Source organism: Rhea pennata, chromosome 7 (assembly GCF_028389875.1).
Source record: "Rhea pennata isolate bPtePen1 chromosome 7, bPtePen1.pri, whole genome shotgun sequence".
NCBI lineage: Eukaryota > Metazoa > Chordata > Aves > Rheiformes > Rheidae > Rhea > Rhea pennata.
Genome location: NC_084669.1, coordinates 36,959,286 through 36,982,041, shown reverse-complemented (window position 1 = coordinate 36,982,041; position 22,756 = coordinate 36,959,286). Strand labels below are relative to the sequence as shown.

Sequence of the window (22,756 nt, the reverse complement as noted above, 5' to 3'; positions counted from 1 at the left end):
TCAGATCGGGAGGATGTAGCACGAATGCTAAGTGGGTGTTCGTGTTGTCGTTTACTTCGCTCGTGTTTTACCCTGGAGACTTAGGCTTGTGTTATTTCTCCGCCCACCAGAAAGGAGTACTTTGCTCTTGTTCTGCTTGTTCATATATATTTGTTGCTAAAACCGGTGGCTACTTCACATGCTTTTTTTTTTTTTTTTTTTTTTTTTTTTTTTTTTTTTTTTAAGATCCTTTCACTATTGATTTGCTTGGGTTTGCTCCGGAAGAGTAGTGGATAGTGGTAGGCAGTCCCACTAGCCAGGATCTGAGGGCTTTGTCAGTGATCAGAGCATAAGAATAAAGATCCTCGAGACAGTGCAGGTGGGAAAGGCTTGAATGGGAGCGTGTTGTAGCCTCCCAGGCTTTCCCAGCCAGGGCAGAAACCGCAGGCAGTTTCTGCTGCTCTTCCAGACGGTAGCGTCAGACTGATGCTGTCTATGGTGCTCGGCCTCTGCGAGAGTCCGGAGAGAAAAGAAAAGCACAGAGAAATAAAATGGAAAATGACGCGGGGTTGTTAGCAAATCTGAATCCTCGTTGTGTGAGGGAAGGGAGTTTGTTGCAGGTGGCTCTGTGAGGGAGACGAGGCAGTGTTTGCGTACATTTGGAAAACGGTAGAAGGTGTTCTAGCCACAGATTGGCAACGAAGAAACATGAGTGAGGATGCAGGCTGCCTGGGAGATGGAGAGTCCAGAAGGACCTTAGGGCGTCGGAGGATGGGAGTGGTGCGTTTCATTTGTGTTTACTGTTTCACTGTTTAATGTATTAGGTGCTGGATGTGTGGGGATGTAAAGATAGGGTGAGGAACTGATTGACCTCCTCTGTACAGAGGATGAACAAAGGGACAAAATTAGGTTAAGCTGTCATTGTCCTCAAATGTGTGTGGGAGCGCTGTGTCATGACTCAGCATTGCCCCGTGTTGGGCGTTTGGTGTGAGACCACATTATTGCAAACTGAAGCAGAGAAGCCACAGACACGGCGCTGTTCCTAACGGGCGCCGAGATTTTGGTCCGCTCCCAGCATCTGAAAGCGGGCTCCAGAAGGAGAAGACGTTGTGTGTAAGAAGCCCAGAGTGTCTGGAGGGGCTTAGCTTTCAAGGCGCACGTCCTCTTCTCACTTAGCTCTTCGGTCTTTTTGTATTTGTTAATTTTGTCTTCAGATTGTAGAGAGACATAAAATCAGACCTTCTTTCTTCCTTAATGCTCATCATCCAAAAATAATAACAATTCCAAAGGCATAGCGATGCTCCCTCTACTGGTCGCACCATTTATGGATTGCCCGGCGGGGTCTGAGGATCTGTGGGTCTTGGGGTGTGTGGCACCTAGAAGCTGCAGGACGCAACTGCTCTGCCTCGGTTGGCTATTTCTTATTCTGCTGCTCTCTGAAATATGAGCTGATGCATTTTTAAAACTCCTAATTGATTTTGTACTGATGTAGCCAAAAGAGCTGCTGGCTGTTTGGATTGTTGGTAATTACTTGAAAGCATATCTTGCTGCAAGAAATGTCATCCTTCTCCCCCACCTCCACTGCGTTTCCTAACCTGCTCACTTCATATTTCCCTTTGGTCTCCCACGTGCCTGCAGCAGAATGCCCGTTGGCATTAATTAATTACATGAGTCATAAATAGCTCCCGGCTTCTTAACAGAGGAGCCCAACCTCAGCCAGCCACTGATGCGTTCTAGCATGACCTTGCAAGGATGCGCCACTTCTCTCCCAGCCCCCTTCTATATACATTATTTATCTTCTCCTGTTCAGGGAGGTTGCCCTCTCGCAAAGAGGCTTCATTAACTTCTGCAATAGGATCTAAACGATGGGCTGTTAACGAATATGGCTGCAGATGGGCAGGCTGATTTGCAGGAGCTGTTCCCGTGTACACCATGCAACATACTGTGTGCATGTTTCCAGAGTCGGGGACTCTGTAATAGCTGCGTTGGGTGGCAGTGGTCCTGCTTGGAAAGCGGACAAAGTAAGGCTACTGGTAGGAGGCCATCACGTGGGAGAACTTGGTTTTAGCCACTGTCGTTCCTGTTGTGCAACTAAGACCACGGCATTCTTGAGACAAAGTGGTCGGCTTTGTTTAGCAGAGGAGCAGAACTTGAAATATCAAAGCACGACATGTGACTGAGACGCCTTGGTTCTGGTGTTCAGGTCTGAGGCTCCCGCACGGTCACAGCTGATATGTGCCTGCAGATGCATTGGCAGTGCATGTTTGCTGATAGCATGCCTACGTTACTCTAGACTCCAGCTGGTATTTTGCTCTCAGCAGAACTAATCAGAATTGTATTTAATAATCCTATGTTCTACCCGTTCTGCGGAGTTAAACATACCCTCCTATTTGTGCTAATAAATGGTTACGCAGGCCGGTACCCTTCCCACACTGCTCAGAAAATAGATCCTGTAGGATGAGTTGCATTTGGGAGTTTAAATTATTTCTATCTTGAGGATTACCCATGAAAAAGGCTCCTCAGTCTAGTTGGTCATGAAAGCCCAGGAGAAGCCTGTGCCCAAACAGCTGAATGATTCGTATCTCCCGTGAAAGTGCTAGACGCTTTAACTTCATACTTGTCTCATCTAGGCCCAAGAAGCTGGGGATGCTTGATGAACCGCTTCATACAGAACAGTATGTATTTTTTCTAGTGCAGCTAGTGGCTGGTTGATCGACTCCTTTGAACAACCGAGTCAGATACTAAACTGTTGGTCCAGCTGGGAGCGAAGTGGAACATGTTGGAGAGCAGACGGAGGGGGAAGCAGTACACAAATGAAGGGTAAGAGCAGCTCCTTCCTTTGGAGAGAGAGAGAGGGGTGGTGCTGGCTCAGCAGCCTCTCTGCCCTTCCTCCTGGACCATGGTCACGCTGCAGCCCTGCGTCGCTGCTGGCCAGGTGGTAGAGCGCTTGCACGGAGGCAGCTGGGGCAGCTGCGTGCTTCTCCGGAGACACAGCTTGGCTGCCTCTGGGCTGAGACGTGTTTTTATTTTTCCTTTTTTTATTTTTTTTCCCTCTCCTCTCCATTAGTGAAAATATCAAGGCTGTGGCAAATGGGATTGCCAAAATACGAGACTAGGCGTAGTTAAATAGATCCAAAGAACGGTGAAGGCAGAGCCTGGCCACTATACTTTGAAAGGAAAGGAAGGCTCACAGTAGGAAGGAAACCACCTGGGCTCTCGCTGGGTTAGAACAGAATGATATTTAAGTCAAGGTTTGGGGACTTAAGGAGTGACTTTTGCCACACTTAAACAGGGGGGAAGGAAGTTTTGTGTAAGCAGAAAGGCGAGCCCTGCCACTTAGCACAGAGTTGTGCATTAACAGCTTATGAGATTAAAACTCAAGGGAGCAGCTATTGAGGAACAACAGTGCAAAGCCGCGCGTATTAGCTTCCGCAGCTGCTAGGGGAGACTTTAAGCTGAGATGGAAGAACGGGAGCCGGATCAGCGGAGGCAGTGACACTTGTTGCCTTGCACGGGCCCAGCAGCGGGAGCAGAGCGGCAGGGCGGCCGGCTGCAGAACTGCTCTCGGAGGGCTTTTAGGAGCGACGAAGCCTAATTCAATGAGACTTCTTTTTTGGGACCCCCATAGAGGGGATTAAATTACGGGACTGTATCTGCTTTCACTGGCAGTAAGGAGAAAGTATGTTTCCCGGGTGACACGCAGAGCCAATGTGAGGAATGGATCGTAGCAAAAAAATCTGGTAGTGTTCTCTGGTATCATTTTTATCTTGCTGAACAAGACTAGTGCCGTGCCTGTGGTGTGTAGTAGTTCAGTTTAAATAAGGTGTTTGATGTGGTGCTGTATAGAAACCCTCAAAATACCCCAAACCGAACACTCAATAAAACTGATTAACATCCGACCCTGAGTAGTCACCTTGGCCAGTTCCACTTTCAGACAAGGAATACCTTTTGTGTTCTGCCGTCGTTGGTACCCGGCCTTTTCTGCCTTACGAATTTCAGGAGACAGAGTCTTTTTCCAGTGTATTTCTAGGCCAAGATGAAATCAAAAGGCCAAAGAATCCATGTTAGACAAGGCTGGCAAATGTTCAGAAAGGACGCGCAGGCTTTGTTACCCTCGGTGGGATGATAAAGGCGTATATCCAAAGTAGAGTGGTAAGTTGGAGAGACATGTACGGGGAGGTGGCTGTTTGGAAAGTTTTGAGTTAAAACAGGAAAAAAAGAAAAAAGTCCACTGGGTAAGGACAGACTGAATAAGAGATTGTGGTGCAACATCACTGTATCAGAAATGAGGCAGTACTTGCCTCACGTAGGCTTTAAAGAGGAAGCAAAAGCGAAAAATGAAAGGCCGTAGTGCCGCTTTGCGGAGGAGAGATTTTCACGTTCGGTTCTGATCCTGCCATTATCGAGGGAACCTGAAACGATAGAGGGGGCTCAGCAGTGTGCAATTAGAGTGCCAGTGGGATGGGAGGATGTGACAGCTGAGCAGATGAGCCTGGAGATCAGCATTTGTATGATCTTGGAAAAGGAGATTAAATTGGGGTTGCTGTGAAAATGCTTTCCTGTGAACGATGTTCTTCGAGAAAGAGGCGTATTCACGCTATTTGCGTACGGTGAAGCAGGAATCCGAAGGGGCATTTGAGAAATTAGACTAGACAATAGGGGGAAAATATTTCTTAAGGAGTGTTTGGGCCTTGGAGCAGGGTGAAGAGGCGGCGCTGGAGGTATTCAGAAAAGGCTGAGACGTTGCGCTGAGGAAACTGCAGGGCAGGAAGTGCAGGAGGTTTGTGCTAACTTGCTTGCATGTGACAGAAATCCTTTTGGTGACCTTAACAGAGAAGCCTGCTTTTTTTTTTTTTTTTCCAGAGATGCTTAGCAGCTCTCTGACTAATTTTAGCAGGAACTCTGAGTGCTGGCAGAGGGAGGATTGACTCGGAGGGTTTTAAGGTTCCCCGTTACCCTCGGCCCCTCCAGGTAGCGCCCCCAGGTGCGTGCCGTGCTGGGTGCTGGGCGGGCGGAGGGGTGCGCGGCTCCGCCAGCCCGGGAGCTCGGCCCTTCTGGCGGTCACCCTGTAGGTGCCTCTGCTCCTTCCGCCCAGTGGGCATCGGTAAAAGTAGCGCTATCCCTCGTGCTGGATAATTTCCCAGGTCTGTCGGAATTAGTGTCCTGGTTCCATGGATGGGCTCCTCATCTTGCTGTTCCTGTGAGGATAGCTGGTGGGTAACATCGGTGGCAGCTCCTTGTCCTAGTATCCAGATACGTCAAGCCTCCTGGCATCTCTGCAGCTGAAGTGAAGCCCAGCTCTCCTAAAAGCTGTAACAAGAACTGCTAGGAGCCACAGGGATGAGGCTTCCTTTAAGAAAGGCAGTGGTTGATCATTAATTTCCTCAAATAAGTTGTACTGTAAACCCCTCATGTGTGAGGAGTAGCAGGGCACGGGCAGTTAGCAGAGCCTGAAACGTGCTGCTTTTTTTATTCTCGTCTAAAGGATGTGCAAAAATCCAGTAACCTCCAAACGTCCCGCTTGTATTTGTTTCTTAGTTTGCAGAGTGACTTTCACCATAGCAACTAGGGTTTGATTTCTACAAGCGCATGAATTTTCATGGAGCTGTGAGGAGACCCAAAACCCTGAGCTAAAGAGAAGGTTTGCAGCGTGGTTTTCGCTTGTGACGGAGGGAGCCCCGCAGGGAGAGGATCTCAGCTGAACGAAGGCCTGCAGCTAGCCCCCAAGAGTTTTATTTGCCAGAAGTCAGGCCTGCCAGATGAATTTAAACTATAGCTGAGTGTCTCCCTCCCCACTGCCTTTAGCTGCTGCATCGCTCTCTTGCGGCTGAGGTGACTGTACCCTGGTTTTATGAGGAACTGCACGGCAGTGAGTGCAGGAGAAGGATCGGCTGCTTCCGTGTTCCTAGAGCTCAGCTGGGAACTTCCTACCTTTCCCACCCGTGGAGGTCAGGAGGCTGATACGAATGGTGTGGAGCAGGCTCCTCTTAGTTTTCGAGGTGAAATCCTGCTGGGGAAGAGCAGGAAAATTGCATGCTTGTTAATAGGAAGGAAGAGAGCTCCAAATGATCTTGGTAAGTTGGGCTGAAACAAATGGGATGCTGTGCGTAAGGACAGGTACAGGAGGGAGCAGCAGCCTTGGTGCAGGACTGGGAAGAACTGCCGACAAACCAGCCTGACAGAAAGGGGTGTGAGGTTATGGGGGGTGCTGCCAAGCACAAGCCAGCCAAGTCAGCCTGCTCCAGAAAAAGAAAAGAGGCAAAGGTCTGCAAAATAATCTGTGTCTAGCCCTCAGCCTGCAGCTGAAGTACTTTGGGCAGTGTGGAATGGATGCAAAGAACTCAGAAGGCAACATTAAGGTGAGGGCTAGAAAATGTGGTCTCTGAGCTGAGACTAAAAGACTTGGTGCTGTTTTGAGGCAAGTAAAGAGAAGAAGGAGAGCTACGCGTCGGAAAAACTCGTGGAGCGTGTGGAAGCTTTTGCCAGTAGCAGCTCAATATTGTCTTCCGTGCCCTGAAGATAGGGTAGGAAATAATGGGCTTAAATTGTACAAGAGAGACTCAAAGCAGGTGTTAGGAAAAATCTTCATAAAGGAAAGGATAATGAAGCTCTGGAGTAGATTGCCTTGGGAGGGGCAGGATAAACGAGGGGCTCTGTTTTGGGGGGAGATAGGAAAAGGAGAGTTGCTTATCCAGGATATGTCAGCAATGACTGAAACAGAGCTCATCTGCTCCTCTCTTGGGGAAGGAGAGGGTGGTGGAGCAGAGGACCTCTCAGTCCTTTCTTCAGCCAGTTGTTTTGTGGTTACTGCGTGAAGTATATGCGAAACACTCAACGTGAGGTGGCATTTGCTTGTGTACCAAAAGCTTCTTGGTATTTATGCGACATTTACTGAGCCTCAGTAAAATAGAAGTATAAAAAAGAAACCTCCAACCGTACGTGCCTAAGATCTTTCTCCCTGATCTCTGTACATGCTTCTTGCTCTTACAGTAATGAAACCTTTTCGGATGGAAATGGTTATATTGTCGCTGCTTTCCAAGGGAAGGCATAGATGACTTAATCAAGCAGGTTTTTCTTCTCTGTCATAACTGACATAACTGACTCACGTCCTGCGTTGGGCTTGCACTGTCGCAAGGCGCTCACTTCTTTGTAGTTTCAGATCGCGTTGGTGGTTAGTGAATAGTTGGCTCAAGAAGTAATAAGGTGAATGTCAATGATAAAGGAGTTAATGCTTTGCTTATGTACAGAGCGGCTCCCCAGAGATGGGCTGCTGGGATTGTTACGACCAGCGTTTTTTCCCTCCTGAAGTCTGTAGGCTTTCTTCTGTGTAAGAGAAATGAGGTAAAATGGGCTCTGCTGTCACGTTTTAAAGCCTGCAAGAGGTTGAAAGAAAATGAGAGGGGAAAGGCTGTTCCTCCCGTTATCTGGGTGCGCAGGTAAGGTGTTGTGCTGGTGGTGGAAAGACGCTCGGAGCCAGCTGCACGCTCGCAGAGGAAAACACACGATCCACGTATGCCTGCCGTGCTTTGTGGCTGACCCCTCGAGGCCTTGGGGTAGGGAGTGGGCTCGCGGTGACAGCTGCCTTCTCTCTCTGCCCTCCCTAGTCGTCTTTCCCACCCTTGCTAACGGGGGCAGGAGGTGGGGAGCTCTGCAGAGAGCCGCCTCTCCGGGTTAGCGCCCGTCTACCTGCGCTTTCTGCAGTTCTTGTCCGTTATTGCTGGCAGACTTCCAAACACAATTAAACCTCTGACAGATATTCATTGGTGTGGCGGTGTCCAGAATGAATAATAACAAGAATTGGATGTTCTTTCTTGGCACCGAACTGCTTCAGAAAACGTATTTTGAAAGTGAAAATAGAACTAAAAAAAAAAATATCCATTAATGGAGCAAACTTCCTGGATCTTGATGTATTGCCCAGTTGTAGCTCGCCTTCTGTGAACCAGTAGAAGATTTGGTTTTGGATGTGCCTGTTACAGGTCAGGGGGATTTGGGTCGGGTCACAGCTGGAAAGGGGTGATGCCTTCCTCAGGACGAGGAGGAACGAGCTGGGCCGACGCATCCTGCCGGTTCTGAACTGGGCCAGCTTCTGCCGCGTGTGCTGTGGAGGTAACAGCCTCTAGCCGGCGGCTGGGACGGACACCGGGAGGCTTCGCTAGCTCCGCCAGCGCGAAGCCAGAGCGGGGCACGGGCAGGCCCTCGAGACGCCCGTTTTCCGCTGCCGGCTCGTGTTCAGGAGAAAGCCCGCTGAGGAGCGACAGAGGTGCCGCTGAGAACTGAGCTGCCCTGGCAGGTCTGCGTGGGTGGCCACAGCAACGAGGCAAATTAGCACCGAGGCGCATTAAACAGGTAAGTGAGATGCCAGGAGTAGGGAGGGAGGCTGCGGTTTGTGTAGCAAAGGAGCTTAATCGGGTGAGCCGCAGTGGAGAGCGTTTGCTAGTTCGGTGGACTCTTCTTAGCTGGTGTTTCTAAGTGTCACTTTCATGTTTATAAATCCTTTATTTTGAACCTGTCAGTGCTTTTTTTTTGGCATTGGTTAACTCTTGATCCGTCAGGTCTTTTGCCTTGACGCTGGCAGCGGCTCGGTAACGCAGCGGTTCGCTGGAGAGCCGGTGCCTTCCCTGCTGTAAGTGGCAGTGTGTAGGTAGCGCAGCTGTGCCTTAGCCCGCTTGCGGGGAGGAGCGGTCGCTCTGTGCTCTCCTGCCGTTTTCCCTTCCAGGCTGTGACCGCGCTATACAAGCGTTCGTTCCGGTGTATCATCCCGTACGAGATGGAAGAAGAGCCCGATCTCTGTAAGTCGCAGCCTGTAGCGTCATCCCGTCTGGTCCCTCCCCTCGCTCTTCGTGCGAGCCAGTGCACGAGGGGCGGGCGGGCGGTCACGCTCTGCTGCGAGTGCGGTGGGGAGTACCCAAGGGATGGTGTGCAGGGTCTGAAAACAAACGTGTTCCACTGCTCCGTGCTCAGGCACCCCTTAAGAAACGCCGCTTCGTTTTTCTCCATGCCTGTCAGCAGGTGCCGGGGATTTTCTTTGTTTGTTTGTCCCTTTCTGTGATGGGGAAAACAGCGCTGTCGCGTGGCGATTTCCTAAGGAAAGCAACCGTCCTGCTTTCCAAGATCGTTCCTTCTTTCACCGGCGCTCCTGATCGGGACGTGCCGGCGGTAGCGGCCGCCGCTGGGCGGACTGGTGCCTGTTGTCACTGTGTGCAGAACAGATGAAGCTGTAAAGCCTGCAGCTCCTCTGAAACTCGAGTTTAATCTCCTAGTTGGAGCTGTCTCCGCATTATTTTCTGCTGCTGGACTCTGGCTCCCAGCGTTGTCTTGCGTAGCCACAGAGCTGTTTGGCTGGCTGTCTTCTGCCTTTCAAAAGCAGTCCTCCTGCGAGGGTGTTCTCCCTCGAAGGTAGAGACAGACGGGTCTCAGGAAGGGATCTCTGAGCAGATCAGCACCTACGAACTGGGCAGAACGGAGGGGAAAGGATTGCCGGTGCCCTGGCGTCGGCGTGGATTGCGCAGTGTGAACGACAGCTAGCTCACCCGCAGCTGTAGATTCCCGGACTCGCGCTCGCTCCTCTTCACGCATCTCAGAAGTTCCTAGTTTTGGTGCTTTTTTTCCAGATTTGGCGAATGGGAACCCCCCTCAGCCCTCCGCAGAGGGTAACCGGCTTCCTTAAGCTGATCGGTCACAGACTAATGGCATTATACGCTTGTGCCCGCCTGCAGCGCCGATTCACCGGGGACAGTTTTGTACTGTTAATCTATAATACCCCTACCCTAAGGCCGGGCTTTATGTGGCTGGAGCTCACAACAAAGCGAGCTCCCTGCAGACTGTCATGTGTGTGTGTGTGTGTGTGTGTGTGTATTTTATCCTGTGATAATGCTGCTCTTTGGTGGTAGGTTTTTAATTGCAAGGCAGTGCAGCACGTTGTTGGTCCCTCAACGTTCCCGAGCACCGAGACTCTCGGCAGAGCTGCTTGGATTTGTTATTAATTCAGAATAGGTCATTTTTGGCTGACAGCTGTAGACAGCATAAGGCTTTAAAACTGATCAATAATCCTGACTGCAGCAGCAAAATCCAGGCCAATCAGTGTGAGTGCAAACCGGAGATTACACAGAGGAAGTTTTAAATACCTCTTGCTCCCTTCCCTTGCCTGGACTTACTTTGCCCTCCCACTGCCCAGCGCCTTTCCAGGCGAATCCGTTAGTATTTCTCACGCTTGTTGAGCCTGTGACGGGTGATTTAAAAGTACCGGTTTGTGTTGGCGTCTCCGCTCTTCATAAACGGAGCTGAAACGCGCTGCTGCTGTCCTTGCGTGGATTGGCGCTGTGATTTATTGCTGCTCTTTCCAGGTTTGAAGACAAAGGTGCCGTCTCGTTCGGGCAGGGCTGTCCGCAGGAAGCGAGGGCCTGAGCACGGCTGCTTGACAAATACCTGTGCTCAGGAACAGAAAATCTTACAGATGCTTGCCTTAACTGCTTCATCAGGGAGTGCTCCTCCTTTACAGTTATTTCTGAAGTGTTTCCGTAGATATCTGCTTTACAAGCTTAGGCAAAAGGAAAAAAAAAATGCAGAAGAGAGCCATCCTGGTTTTGATCTCTTGCTCTGACTTTGATAAGGAAGTTGTTGTGGTTTGGGGGCCGAAGTTTGCGCTAGCATTTTTGGCTTACGTTTGCTAAGAGCGAGTGACTTGATGTGTGAGTCTTCCTCTTCCAAAACAAATACTCGGTCTTTGTCGTCTCTTAAGAAAATGGTTGTTGGCACCTCGGGGGAGCCCTGCTGCGTAATTTGTGTGTAATAGACGGGAATGGACCTCAGGAAAAGAAAGATTTCAAACGTCTGAATGGGTTTGTCTTAAACGAGAGAAATGGGGATGTTAAACGTGACAGATGTTGTGCTGCTGGCTTTTCTTGGCTCGGGATAAATGACTTCTGGGCAGAAATCTAGAGGAGCTTTCTTGCCGGGAGCTCTTGCAGGACTGCTCGCCTTTCACAGCCACCTGCTAGATCGTGCTGTTGGAGCCGGCCCCCGGAAGGGAAGGGAAGGGAAGGGAAGAGGGGGGAGCGCTCGCACGTGAGGACCTATGGTAATTTTTCTGGCTGACGTGTGAAATGTAGGTTATGTAGACCTGCGCGCTCCCTCCCTCTAGGGGCTTCCCGCTTTCGCGGGAAGCGGCGTGGCTGCCGTCCCTGCGGGTCCCGGGAGGACGCTGTGCCGCCGCTCCTTTCCAGGGGACCTCTCGAGGGAGACGCTCGTGTCCTTCCAGGCACCTTGCTGAGCGGCTCCTGAGCCTCGGGATGTGTCGCGAGCGGCGCAGCCTCTCTCTGGCACATCGCTCAGGGGCGCGGGGACGAGGGTTAAGAGTTAACGATGCGCTTCCCTTACTCGGTTCTAATTTAATTTGGAGAAGGCAGCGGGAAGACAGAGGGCACTTAGTCTAGTAAGTGCTATTCTGTTGATGGGAGTTAGGAGCTTGCGTGGTACGTGTGGTGTTGACTTTCTCAATTGCCTTTTGCCTCTATCAAATTCATTTTCGTTTATAATATTAGCAAAATCCCAACCCCCAACCTCTTATTTATTCTTTGGGCAACGTGGACATAAATCCTTCAGTGTGTTTGGATTTATAGAATTACTGCGCTTTTGCTGAGCCTTGCATCCCGCGCCAATCAAATGACACGGCTTTTAGTAACCGTGCGGATGGCCGGGTTTCTCCTTCCCCCCCCTTTCCTGCTGACTGCTCCCGACTGGTTTGTGCCTCCTAGTGCTCCAGGCAGCCTTTCTGGGAGAGGAGGACCAAGACACCGTCAGGAAGGGGAGGAAAGGGACTGGCCGTGCTTTGGGGTTACTGGAATCCGCACGGGAAGCGTAACAGCCGCCGGGTCTCTTCTTTCCTGGCCCAGAGCAAGGATCGCTGAGGTGGTTTTGTAGGAGGCGTTTTGTCGACGATGCTAGAGGCCATCCTCTAAAACCAGAGTGTTTCTTCAGTGGCTGGAGAGGGAGGGAGAGAGAGAAATATTTTTCTCAATTCTGCTTGGCTTCTCCCCGAGATTAATAGAAGTGAAAGTCAGAAGCAGAGGCTTGGCTTTCTGAAATCTGTTTCTGAGCCCCCAGGGGCTGAAGTGTAGTACGCCTTCTCTGATGGGAAGGTCAGCTCCCGGTATTTTGGAGGTCTCGGAGGAGGACGTTTGAGGGGCCCCTTTCCCGATCGCTTGAGGCAGGTTTGGGGCTTTACAGTGTCTTGACTGCGATCGCTACACAAGGTATCTGGTGGCTTCTGTCACTGGAAGCCTGAGGGAGCAAAGACGCGTCAGTGAGAGGCTGGCTTGAAACGAAGGTAGGAAAAATGGCTGTGGTTGTCCTTTAAGTCTTGAAGCATGTTTTCTTTCAGAAAGTACAGCTACATTACCAGAAATCAATAGGGAAACACACACACTCGGGGACGTGAGAGGTGGTAGATCTTAAAAAAGCCAAGGGAATACAAAGTGCTTCAGTACAAGGGTTTTGCTTTACTTTTAGCAGTGTACAAACGGAGGGCCTTGACCTAGGCCATATCTGCTGGGACTTTCTGATCGTCTTCCCGATCCGACGCGACACGCAACTGTGCGAAGCAAGAGGGGCTGAGGGGGAGCGTTGGTCTCGTTAATAACCTCCTTAACTGCTACGTACTGCTCTGAAGTATCCCTGGGGTTTTTTATGCGAAAAATAGATCGTGCTGTGCAGAGGTAGTACAAAAAGGTATTTGCGAGACTCTCCCCTTGGGCGGTTTTGTGTGAAGGTGTTACTCTACGGCTGCTGGTGGGACCGGCACATCCCAGCGTTGCACTTTCTCCGCGTGTTTGCAAAGTTTGTGGACCTTTGTCTCTACAGAAATAAATGTGACTTATCCTCCCCTTCCCTCCTTTAAAGATTCCTTTTACATGCTAGTATTTCCATACTTACCAGTGCACCTACCAGGCTCCGTTAGCAATGAAGGGAATCGATGTCCATTTTTTTTCTCGGGGGAGAGTGGCCTGCGAGAGAAGCGAATGTAAATACGTGTGCCCGTTTTGACAGAGCTGGGGTGTCAAGTTTGGGGCGTGGGGGACATGCTGACAGTAAGTTTTGCAGGAAGCCTTGAAGAGCTGGAGGTCCAGCCATCTCGGCAAAATCATCCCTCTTTCTCAGAGAAGCCAAAGTAAAAAGAGAAAGGAGACCAGCCTCCTTCCTACATGTCTTATTAATGAGACATTTTATCCTAAGTCCTCTAACATGAACTACGCAGGCTTTTGGAGACATAATTAATCTTTAATTGTATAAATCTTTAATTGTATAAAATGGAGTTTGTATGGCTGGAGTCATTTCTCTTTCCTCTCTTTTCTTCCTTTCCTTGTTTGAGATACTCTCCTAGGACAGCTTCTTTTCGACAGCTTGCTCCCTGCTCCAGAGCAATGGGTGCACAAATTCCCGCTCCCTGCTGCCGGGCCCTCGAAGCAGCGTTGCCCAGCGCGCTCGGAAGGGTGATACTAGAAGCCCTCAAAAGGAAAAACATAATGTCCCGACTCAAGTCATTGAGTCCAGCGGCTGAGCTGGTGGAGAGCAGAAGCACAGCGCGCCCGAGGGTCTGGGCTTAGAGGTAGCCGGCGTCTTGCGCGCCGCTCGTGGGCTAGAGCGGGTCGAGCGGCGCAGGAGAGACGTGCGCGCCGACAGGGCCGGGTGGCGCGCCGCTGGAAAAGCAGCGGGCTTCGGTGGGCTGGGGCGGGGGAAACGGAGCGTGCGGAGAAACGGGTGAAACCCGCCCGGGTGTCGCCGGGCTCTGCGGCCCCTGAGACGGCGCTCGCCCCTGCTCTGCGCCGTGAGTGCTGCTGCAAAGGGGGGCTCGCTGGGAGCGGGACCTGCGTGAGTCCCCCCCGCTGGCGCTCACCTATGGAAGGGCCAGCGGTAACTTACGGCTTGATGGCGGGGGTGAGCGATCGAGAGGTGAATTACTGCAGGCCCTGTGCGGCCTGGTGCTCCCCGGCCGCGGCCCTGCTTGCTCGGCCCTGGAGACGAGCGGGGAACGTCTTGCCCTGAGGCAGCGACCGGGCGCCTTTCCTTTGTGGAGGAGCGACGGCGAAACCAGGAATTGTCCCCGAAGAAACCCTAGCTCCGTTCCCTTACAAAAAGGGCGTATTTGCAGAGTGGAAATGCCTTCATCGGTGCCGGCCAGAACCAAGTGCGTTTTTTGCGGGAGGTGAAATGCTGCCTTTCGGATGCTGAGTATTTGGGTTTTAGATGATGAAGCGTGTGGAAGAATCAACGCGCCATCGGCAGCATTACCGTTCATGTATCCTGTAACGGCAGGAAGGGCTGCGCGAGCGTCTTGAACTGATGGTGCCTGCAGGGACGGATAGAAAATGCAACGGGAGACAGGCGGGATGGGCTTTTTTGAAGGTCGCTGCGGTGGGATGGTGGCACTGCTCAGGCCCTTGGTGACCCACAGCACGAGCGTTAAACGGGGTTTTGAAATCGGTGTCTCCACTGCAAAGCTTTCCAAAGGCGCGGCTGACGTTCCCCGGCAGAGCGATTTCCAGCGTCTTAGAGGAAAGTTAGGAGCGCTTTGCGCTTCGACACGATGCCTCCCCGAGCAACGCTGCCGAGCTTCCCTGCAAGAAATTCTGACGTCGCTCTTCCGTCTGCTTCTTCCGCTGAATTAAGTGGCAGAGCCCCCCTTCCGGGGCTGAGGTCTGGCTCGCTCTCATCAATTTTGCACTTAGGTCTTTGCTGAACGGAGCAGGATTTGCTGAACAAAGCAGGGTCAGCGCTAGCGTGAGGGCCTTTGCCTCTAGCCTGCTAGTTTGGGTTGGAACTAAACTGTAAGTGGTTGCGTCCTGTAGCCTAGATTGGTTTCAAAACGTCCTGGCCTCCTGCCTTCCTCCGTCGGAGGCTGCAGGCCTTGCCGTGTCGGAGCCGCCCTGGGTTGGTGCTCTTGGAGGCGAGCGAGCAGGCTAACCAAGCTCGCTACGGGAGAAAAGGTCATAAAACAAAGTAGGAAGGGTTTGGGTGGCTGCTGCTGTAGCTGAAAAGTTACCCATTTCATACGTTGTTTACTTGGAGCTTGCTTTGAAGAAGGCTAAGTGCGGTCTCTAGAGGGGAAAAGTCGTTTTTAATGTGATCTCCGGGTGGGGGGATCGTTTTTCACAAGGCTGACTTTTGCGAGAGGTCTCTGAACCGGCTGCAGGTTCCGGTTCTTGAGGTGTTCCTGAAATGTTCTCCCTCCTCTCTTTCAGCTCTTTGAAAACTTCTATTTTGGAGAGGTGCAGCTGGATTCCGTCCGTCTTTCCCAGAGGTTCTCCTCGGACGCCTCTGGCTACTACGCGACGTCTGGGCAGCTAACCTTTTCCTGAAGCGGGAGTGCGGCTGCCTCAGCGGATCCGATCTGTGCGCAGAGATTCGTCAGTAAAATACATTTTTATAGGACAGAGGTTTTGGCCAGGAACCCGGGAGCTCCAAATGAGGAACCCATGAGCTCCAAATGAGGATGCCTCGTTACTCTTCAAAAGTACATTGCAGCCGAGAACAGGCTTTGCCCGTTCTCCGCGGTGTTTCCCTGCAGTTCTTCCTACATGTGTTGCCTGCCTTGCTCTCGGAGAGAACTGGTGCTCTTCCTCCTCCTTTCCTCATTGATAACAGAGATGTTTCAAGTTGCTTACTCAGGAAAAAAAAAACAGACGCTAGAAAAACTGGTGCACGTGGCTTTGGGGGCATCGCCGATGTTTGAATGTGGCTTTATTTCAGAAAGGGAAGTTTTTATTCTTAAGCATTTATAAATCCAGGAGAGCTCCCCAGAGCAAGATTTAACAATATTAAGGTCAGGCTTTGCTTGCATCTCCAGCAGTGTGCCTGTGTGATGTTGATCTCCAAATAAATTAATTCCCTTCAAAAGCAAAGCGTTTATCTCCTGTTGCATTGATAGTTGCTGTAATTAAACTTCCAGCACATAACTATGTTAATAAGAAAGCATTTATGGTAAGAGCTGTTCCCAGTGACTGTTTCAGAGCGTGTCAGAAAACAGATGTGCCTTGTAGGTGGTTTCTCCATTAGAGAAGGAGCACAGCTCTTTGATACTATGCTAAATGCTTCAGAGATCTAAACAAGACTGATCTTTTTGTTGCAGGTCTCCAAGTTCGGTAACAATAGCAACACAAGCTTTCAACCTGTCTGAGGACAAATGCTTTGAAAAATGGAAGATCCTGGCGTTTAGTTCTGTCTTCAAAACGCCGGTGCTGGCTGCTGCACGCTCCCTGTTGCTGCCGTTAATGCGGAATTAGCCTGTCGTCAGTGTGGAGGGTCTGTGAGCTAGGAACAGGGCTGTTTAAACAGCACCCGGTTTTGCTAGTGATACTGGTTTTTTTTAGGGGTTTCCATCCCGTTCGCTCCCTCCCTCCCTCCCTAAACGAACTGACTGTGTGACTGTGCTCTGACTGGGTGAACAAACCACTGGCCAAACGGGGGTGAGAGAGAGTCAGGATTTGGGGTGGTTTGACTTGTTCCCCAGCGTGTGCGCTCACGCTTCCAAGACAGAGCTGCCTAGCTCGCTTCGCAGGGAAATACCTGCGACTTTGACGATTGCCCTTTATGCTGGAGCCCGCATTTGTACCCGGTTACGAGAGGTGGGATTTTGTCTTTTTTTTTCTTTCTTTCTTTGCAGCCGAACGTCTTTTGTGCTCTTAACCCTGAGCAGGAAGAGCCTTGTTCAAAGCTGGCGAACGACTCGTTTAGCCAGCTGGTAGAGCGCAGGCATGCTCGCTAGGAGCCCAATCCGGGGAGGTGCTGAGAGCACTTCACGCCGGCGGATGTCATCTTGCAGTGAGGCTGAAGAGGTACTTGGCAAATCTCCGTCTCGCCAGCCACCCAAAAGCACGGATCCGGGAGCTGCTCGCGCAGCAGCCCGCGATCCTTTTTGCCGCGGGAAGAAAAGATGCGCCTCTGACTGCTTCCCGGCGCGCTGCGCTTTTAACAGCTGTAACCGGGGAGCTGTTTATTCGCCCGGCCGCGCTCCGGGCCCGCGTGCTGCAAAACCCTGGCTCCTATCTGCACGCCGGTTTCCCCCGTAGCGCGCCGAGTGCCTGGGGTCACGCCGGTAGTTTTGACCTTGGAAGCAGCATTTAACTGCGCAGGCAAGCGTAGGGGTTTTCCACGCAGAGCGGCAGTCCTGAAACACTCTGCCGCTTCCCAGGCCCGAGGCTAATTTTAAAATGTGTTAATTATGACTATTTCCGTACCCGCTTGTGACCGCTTGGAAGCTGGTTGAATTTTGGTGGTAAGCAGCTTATCTAGCTGCTCTAGTCTGGCACGGCTCAAATTCATTTCACATCTCCAGCGGCCGGTAGCATTACAGGTTCTCATCTGCTCCTCTCGTCCACAGAGTCGCAGTTTAGGCTTTGATCCAGCGAACAGTTACGCGTGTACTTAAATTTACACGTCACTTAATCCCGACGTAGAACATTAAGCATGCACGTAAGTGTCGTGGAATTGCAGCTCCGCTTTGCCAGCGGTGCCTTTTGAATGAAAGCATTTAAATGAAACCTTTTAAATGAAAATGAGAGTGGCAGAATCGGGTGTCGAGTCTCCCGGGCGTTACGCGGTGGGACTACTCGCAGAAAGAACCCGCGCCCGTTACTGTCGGGAGGGTCGAAGCCAGGAGAAGGCCCTCCGCGCCGGGTTTACCGAGAGCTTTCCCCTCTCCGTCACGTACGGGTATAACTGGAACGTTTTCCTATTAATTCTGGTAAAACCGCGGTTTGTGCGCAGTCCCGCCCGGACGAATTGAAATCCCTTTAAACGAGGCAGCGCGCGTTACGTTTTTCCAAAGCGCGACCCAACGTTTTGAGCAAACAGATTTTTCTTTTGAACGTTAAAACTGAAACCCGCGGCTGCCTCTTTCTTCTCTTCCCTCGCCTAGGGGAGGCTGGCCGTGCTGTTTGCAGATCGCCGCGTCCGCGCTGCTCGGTGGAAGAAGAAGGGACTCGGATAGTCGTTCTCTAGGTCGTGCCTTTGCTCGGCATAAAGCCCAGGTCAGAAGCGCGTCTCGCCCTTAACTCTAACGTTGAAAATAATGCCATTTCCGTAACTCCGGTGCCCGGAAGCCGTTGCATTGCCTGCCGCGTGCGCCCCTGCTCCGCGTCGGCAGTGCTGCTGTTCGGAGAGGGCTTCGGAGGCGACGGAAGGAGCCGTCGCGGCCCGTGGCGGGGGCTTTGCTCCTAAGAAAATCCGGCGCCGTTTCTGTGGCAGCCGTGGGCCGCAGCGGTAGCAAACGTGCTTACAGGGAGGATAAAAGCCGCGCGTCTCCCAGGCGCGGCCCTTCGCCACCGGCCAGCGGCTCCGGCAGCGGGGCGCGCGGCTCCGGGCCTCGGCCGCTGCGAGCGGGGCGAGTCGTGCCCCGCGGAGGGAGAAGCCCCTGCAAGCGGCTCTGGGCCTCCGAAAAGCAGCTCCGCCGGCCTCCTCGCCCCTTCCCCCGAACTCGGGGGGACCTTCCTTAGGAAGCCGAGGGAGAGAGGGGTCTCTGTTCCGCGCTCCGCTTTGCCGGGAGAGGATGGAGGAGCCGAACGCCGGAGGATGGCTCGCAAGGAAAGCAAGCCGTGCCGTTGCGCCGCCGCCTCCTTGGGCCCCCGGGCGCAGCTGGAGAGGCGAGAAACGGGGGAAGAAGAAAAACGTCTCCGGGAGACGGTAAACGGGGGGTGGCGGGGATAAGCGGGGGGGGGGGGGGGGGGGGCGGCTCCCCTCGCAGGGGCCCGCGCGGGCCGGAGAGGCCGGGGGCAGCGCGGTCCCCCCCGGCTGCCCGCCTGTCGCGACATCGGCCGCCTGTCGCGGGGAGGGGAGCGGAGGGGAGGGGGCGGCGGCGCGCAGGTGCGGCGGCGGCGGAGCCCCGCCCCGGCCCGGCCCGGCCCGGCCCGGCCCGGCCCAGCCCGCGGCCGCCACTCGCCGCCGGCGCCTCCCCGTGCGCAGCGCAGCGCAGCGCAGCGCAGCGCAGCGCCGCTCCCCTCGGCGCCGCCGCAGCCGCAGCCGCAGCAGCAGGATGCGGCGCTCGGGCGGGCGCCGCGCCGCCCTGGCGCTGCTGGCGCTGCTCCTGCCCGCCGCCGCCGCCGCCGCCGGCCCCGGCCCCGGCCCCGGCCCCGGCCCCGGCCCCGGCCCCGCCGAGAGCCCCGGCAATTTCATGGAGGACGAACAGTGGCTCTCCTCCATCTCCCAGTACGGCGGCAGGATCAAGCACTGGAACCGCTTCCGAGACGTGAGTCTGCCGGCCGGCCGGGGCCGCCGTGCCGCCGCCGCCATGCCGGCGCTCGACGCCGCTCCCGCGCCCGCCCCGGCCCCCAGCCCCGCGGCGGCGACGGTGCGGGGCGATAACGGCCCGCGCTGGGGCTCCGCCGTGGGGCGAGGCGGCAGCCGGGCCCGCGGCCCCGCTCGCGCTCCTGCCCCCTTCTCCCCCGGGGGGCCAACGCGGGGCCCGGCGGGAGCGGGCGCTGCGGCCCCCCGGCCCAGCCCGGCTGCTCCCCGCCGGGATGCGCCGCCGCGGCCTTCGCCCCACGCGCGGCGGCATCCCGGCTGCTCCCCGCAATCCCCCGGGTGACACCGTGACCGATCAGCTGGCCGGGCGGGGGGCGACGGCGGGAGGCACGGGCGGATGGGGTCTTTCCCGGCGGAGAGCCGCGGCGGATCCCGAGGCCGCGGCGCCGGCGGGCCCCCGCGGTCGATGCTGAGCCCTCGGACGGCTCCGCGGATCCGCAGGCGCCTGGCGGGTCCCGCCAGGGCGGGGGGCCGCGGCGCTGCCGGTCCCTGGGCAAGGGGGGGGGTGGGAATTGGGGGCTCCCCTCTCGCCCCGTGCAGAGCATCCGCGTGGCGGCGGCCCCGATTCCCGAGCGAATCCCACGGGATCGGTGGTGGTGGCGGGGGGGGGGGTGATGCAATTAGCTGTGTCACGGCGGCCGGCTGGGGTGGGCGCCGGCGGGCCACACGCTCGCCCTGCGCGGTGATGGGGGCCGGGGCAGGCGGCGAGCCCCCCGCGGGCGCCCGCCCGGCGCTCACCCCGCTCTTCCCTCTCTCTCCTTTTCTCTCTTTTTTTTTTTTGGGTTCGCGCTGGGCCGGCGGCCCCAGGAGGTGGAGGTGAGTGTCGGAGGGCGGCGGGCACCGCGCTCGCCCCGCTCGCCGGGCCGGCCGCCACTCGCCCGCCTTCCCCTCTCCTCTCCCCCCCCCACTCCCCCAGGATGACTACATCAGGAGCTGGGAGGACAAGCAGCCCGCCGACGAGGGTGAGCGGCGCCCCGGGTGCGCGCGGCTCGGCCGTCTCCGCGCACGCCCTCACCCCCCCCGTGGCTCCCTCTGCCTCCCTGCAGCTCTGGACACCACCAAGGACCCTTGCCAGAAGGTGAAGTGCAGCCGGCACAAGGTGTGCATCGCCCAGGGCTACCAGCGCGCCGTCTGCATCAGCCGCAAGAAGCTGGAGCACAGGTAGGAGGGCGGCGGGCGGCGGGCGCCGGCGGGCGGCACGCGGCCCCGGCGGGCGGCACACGGCCCCGGTGGGCGGCACGTGCCGCCGCCGCCGCTCCCGCTCCTCTCCCGCCCCGAGCAGGATCAAGCCGCCCGGCTCGAAGGCGCCCGAGGGCAAGGAGAGCGCCTGCAAGCCCTGCCGCGCCGGCCCGCTGGCCGCCGTCTGCGGCTCCGACGGCCACACGTACAGCTCGGCGGTAAGGCCGCCCGCCCCGCGCGGGCGCACGCGTGCGCGCCGTGTGTCCCTCCCCCGGCCCCGGCGGGCCGCGCCGACGCTCGCCCCCCGCCTCGTCCCGCAGTGCAAGCTGGAGCAGCAGGCGTGCCTGGCCAGCAAGCAGCTGCGGGTGAAGTGCGAGGGCCAGTGCCCCTGCCCGCCCGAGCCTGGCCCCACGGACGGCGCCGAGCGAGGTGAGCCGGCGCCGGCGAGCGGCCGCGGTGCTCCCGTGGGCCCCGCTCGACGCCCCCCTCCCCGTTGCTCGCCCTGCAGAGACGTGCACCGGGCAGGACCTGGCCGACCTGGGCGACCGCCTGCGCGACTGGTTCCAGCTGCTGCGGGAAAACGCCAAGCAGAACGGCTCCGGCGGCCCCGGCACCGGTACGAGCCGCGGGGTTTTTTATGGGGGGGGAGGGGGCTGGCGTGGCTGCCCCGCCGCCGTCTCGCACGCGCCCGTGTCCCCGCCCCGCAGCGCCGGACAGGAGCCTGGCGGCCGGCTGCAAGGACGCCGTCGGCTGGATGTTCGCCCGGCTGGACACGAGCGGGGACCGCTTCCTTGAGCGGGCCGAGCTGGCCGCCGTCAACCTGGACAAGTACGAGCTCTGCATCCGCGCCTTCTTCAACTCCTGCGACACCCACGAGGACGGGCGCGTCTCCGCCGCCGAGTGGTGCCTCTGCTTCTGGCGAGAGAGTGCGTAGCGCCCGCGCAGCTGGGGCCACGGCTGCGACGGGGGGGGGGGGGTGCACGGCTGCGACGGGGGGTGCACGGCTGCAAAGCGGGGGTGCACGGCTGCAAGGGGGGGTGCACGGCTGCAAGGAGGGGGTGCATGTCTGCAAAGGGAGGGGGTGCACAGCGGGGCTTGAGCCGCCCTTCCCCGCGTTCACAGAGCCGCCCTGCCTGAGGGAGCTGGAGAAGGTGCAGCTGCAGGAAGCAGCCCAGAAGAAGCCCGGTGAGTCGGGCTGATGCGGAGCCAGGGTTGGGGGGCTGTTTTTTTTTTTTGGGGGGGGGTCTGCTCGGGGCGCCGCGAGGGGAACCGGCGCGTGCGCCTGCCCGCAGGCGGCTTCATCCCGAGCTGCGACGAGGACGGCTACTACCGGCGAGTGCAGTGCGAGCAGGGCGGCGGGGAGTGCTGGTGCGTGGACCCGCTGGGGCTGGAGCTGCCGGGCAGCCGCGGCCACGGCCGCCCCGACTGCGGTAAGCCCGGGCTGGGGGCGGGGGGGGGGGGGCGAGCGGGACCCCGGCACGGCTGTGACCCCCCCCCTGCCCCCCATCGCCCCTCGCAGAGGACGCGGCCGGCTTTTCGGGCGACTTCGGCAGCGGCGTGGGCTGGGAGGACGAGGAGGAGAAGGAGCCCGAGGAGGCCGCCGAGGAGGCCGAGCAGGAGGAGGAGGAGGAGGCCGAAGCGGACGACGGCGGCTACATCTGGTAGCGGAGCGGGCGGCGCGCGTGCCGGAGGGAGGCCCCCCGCGCCCCTCGGTACGGCCCGGGCCGCCAGGCCTGCTGCTGTGCCCGCTTACAGGAGACCAACAACAAAAATAAATACATACATACATATATATATATATATATATGTATATGTATATACACACACACATATATCTCAGTATATGTATTAATAAAGTTAAAAAGGGCCGGGAGAGGAACCACCGTGGCTGCTGCCCGTGCATTAACCCCTGCTGCCGTGTGCGGTGCGGCCCCCAGAGCCTGCAGCGCCGTGGGAAAGCAGAGAAAACCCCCCAAAAATAGAGGGGAAAAGGGGGAGAAAAATAAAGCATGATCTTTTTTTGGGGGGGATGGAGGGGGTGCTCAGAGCTTGCTGGGGGGCAACTCGGGGGGCACCTGCTGGAGGCGCCAGGCGGCGCGGGCCTCGGCGCCGGCCCCGGCGTGGGCGAGCGCCCGCAGGGCGGCCGGGTGCCCGGCGCGCAGGTAGCGGCCAGGGCGGGCTGCAGCGCCGCCAGCGGCACGCAGAAGCTGAGCTGCGGGTAGGTGCCCCGGCGCCGCTGTCCTTGGCGTTGCTGGCCACGATGCCTGCGGAGCGAGGAAGAGGAGGAGGGAGGGCTGGTGGGGGG

General features: G+C 56.1%; 3 protein-coding genes and 1 long non-coding RNA gene across 8 annotated transcripts in view; 3 read left to right on the top strand and 1 right to left on the bottom strand.

Annotated features, from left to right (window-relative positions):
• ASCC1 (activating signal cointegrator 1 complex subunit 1) overlaps window positions 1–15,875 on the top strand; it is a 38,083-nt gene extending 22,208 nt beyond the window's left edge. For 4 of the 5 annotated variants that reach the window (XM_062580744.1, XM_062580745.1, XM_062580743.1 and 1 more), the window contains exon 10: window positions 15,216–15,875. In XM_062580744.1, coding sequence (XP_062436728.1) covers window positions 15,216–15,332 — 117 coding nt within the window. In that variant the 3' untranslated portion in view covers window positions 15,333–15,875. Of the gene's footprint in view, window positions 1–2,676; window positions 2,800–15,215 lie in introns of all 5 variants that reach the window. The other variant, XR_009959027.1, reaches the window with a different exon arrangement.
• A 799-nt stretch (window positions 15,876–16,674) lies between these two features.
• LOC134143057 (uncharacterized) lies at window positions 16,675–18,064 on the top strand. The gene is made up of 3 exons (XR_009959021.1): window positions 16,675–16,808; window positions 17,354–17,445; window positions 17,891–18,064. It is a non-coding gene; the product is annotated as an uncharacterized LOC134143057 (long non-coding RNA).
• Window positions 18,065–19,003: 939 nt separating this feature from the next.
• SPOCK2 (SPARC (osteonectin), cwcv and kazal like domains proteoglycan 2) lies at window positions 19,004–22,326 on the top strand. The gene is made up of 11 exons (XM_062579986.1): window positions 19,004–19,216; window positions 20,080–20,088; window positions 20,189–20,234; window positions 20,319–20,433; window positions 20,555–20,669; window positions 20,772–20,880; window positions 20,960–21,067; window positions 21,159–21,377; window positions 21,574–21,636; window positions 21,744–21,881; window positions 21,971–22,326. Exons 1-11 carry the CDS (start codon window positions 19,004–19,006, stop codon window positions 22,114–22,116), a joined length of 1,281 nt encoding a protein of 426 aa, XP_062435970.1. The 3' UTR covers window positions 22,117–22,326.
• TYSND1 (trypsin like peroxisomal matrix peptidase 1) overlaps window positions 22,272–22,756 on the bottom strand; it is a 5,559-nt gene continuing 5,074 nt past the window's right edge. The window contains 3 exon segments of the mRNA XM_062580482.1: window positions 22,272–22,621; window positions 22,624–22,677; window positions 22,680–22,715. Coding sequence (XP_062436466.1) covers window positions 22,494–22,621; window positions 22,624–22,677; window positions 22,680–22,715 — 218 coding nt within the window. The 3' untranslated portion in view covers window positions 22,272–22,493.

Coding starts and splice junctions, on each gene's coding strand:
- SPOCK2 (XM_062579986.1), top strand. CDS start 19,004: ATGCGGCGCTCGGGCGGGCGCCGCGCCGCCCTGGCGCTGCTGGCGCTG. Junction 21,068..21,158: donor CTCCGGCGGCCCCGGCACCG/GTACGAGCCGCG, acceptor CCCGCCCCGCAG/CGCCGGACAGGAGCCTGGCG. Junction 21,378..21,573: donor CCTCTGCTTCTGGCGAGAGA/GTGCGTAGCGCC, acceptor CCGCGTTCACAG/AGCCGCCCTGCCTGAGGGAG.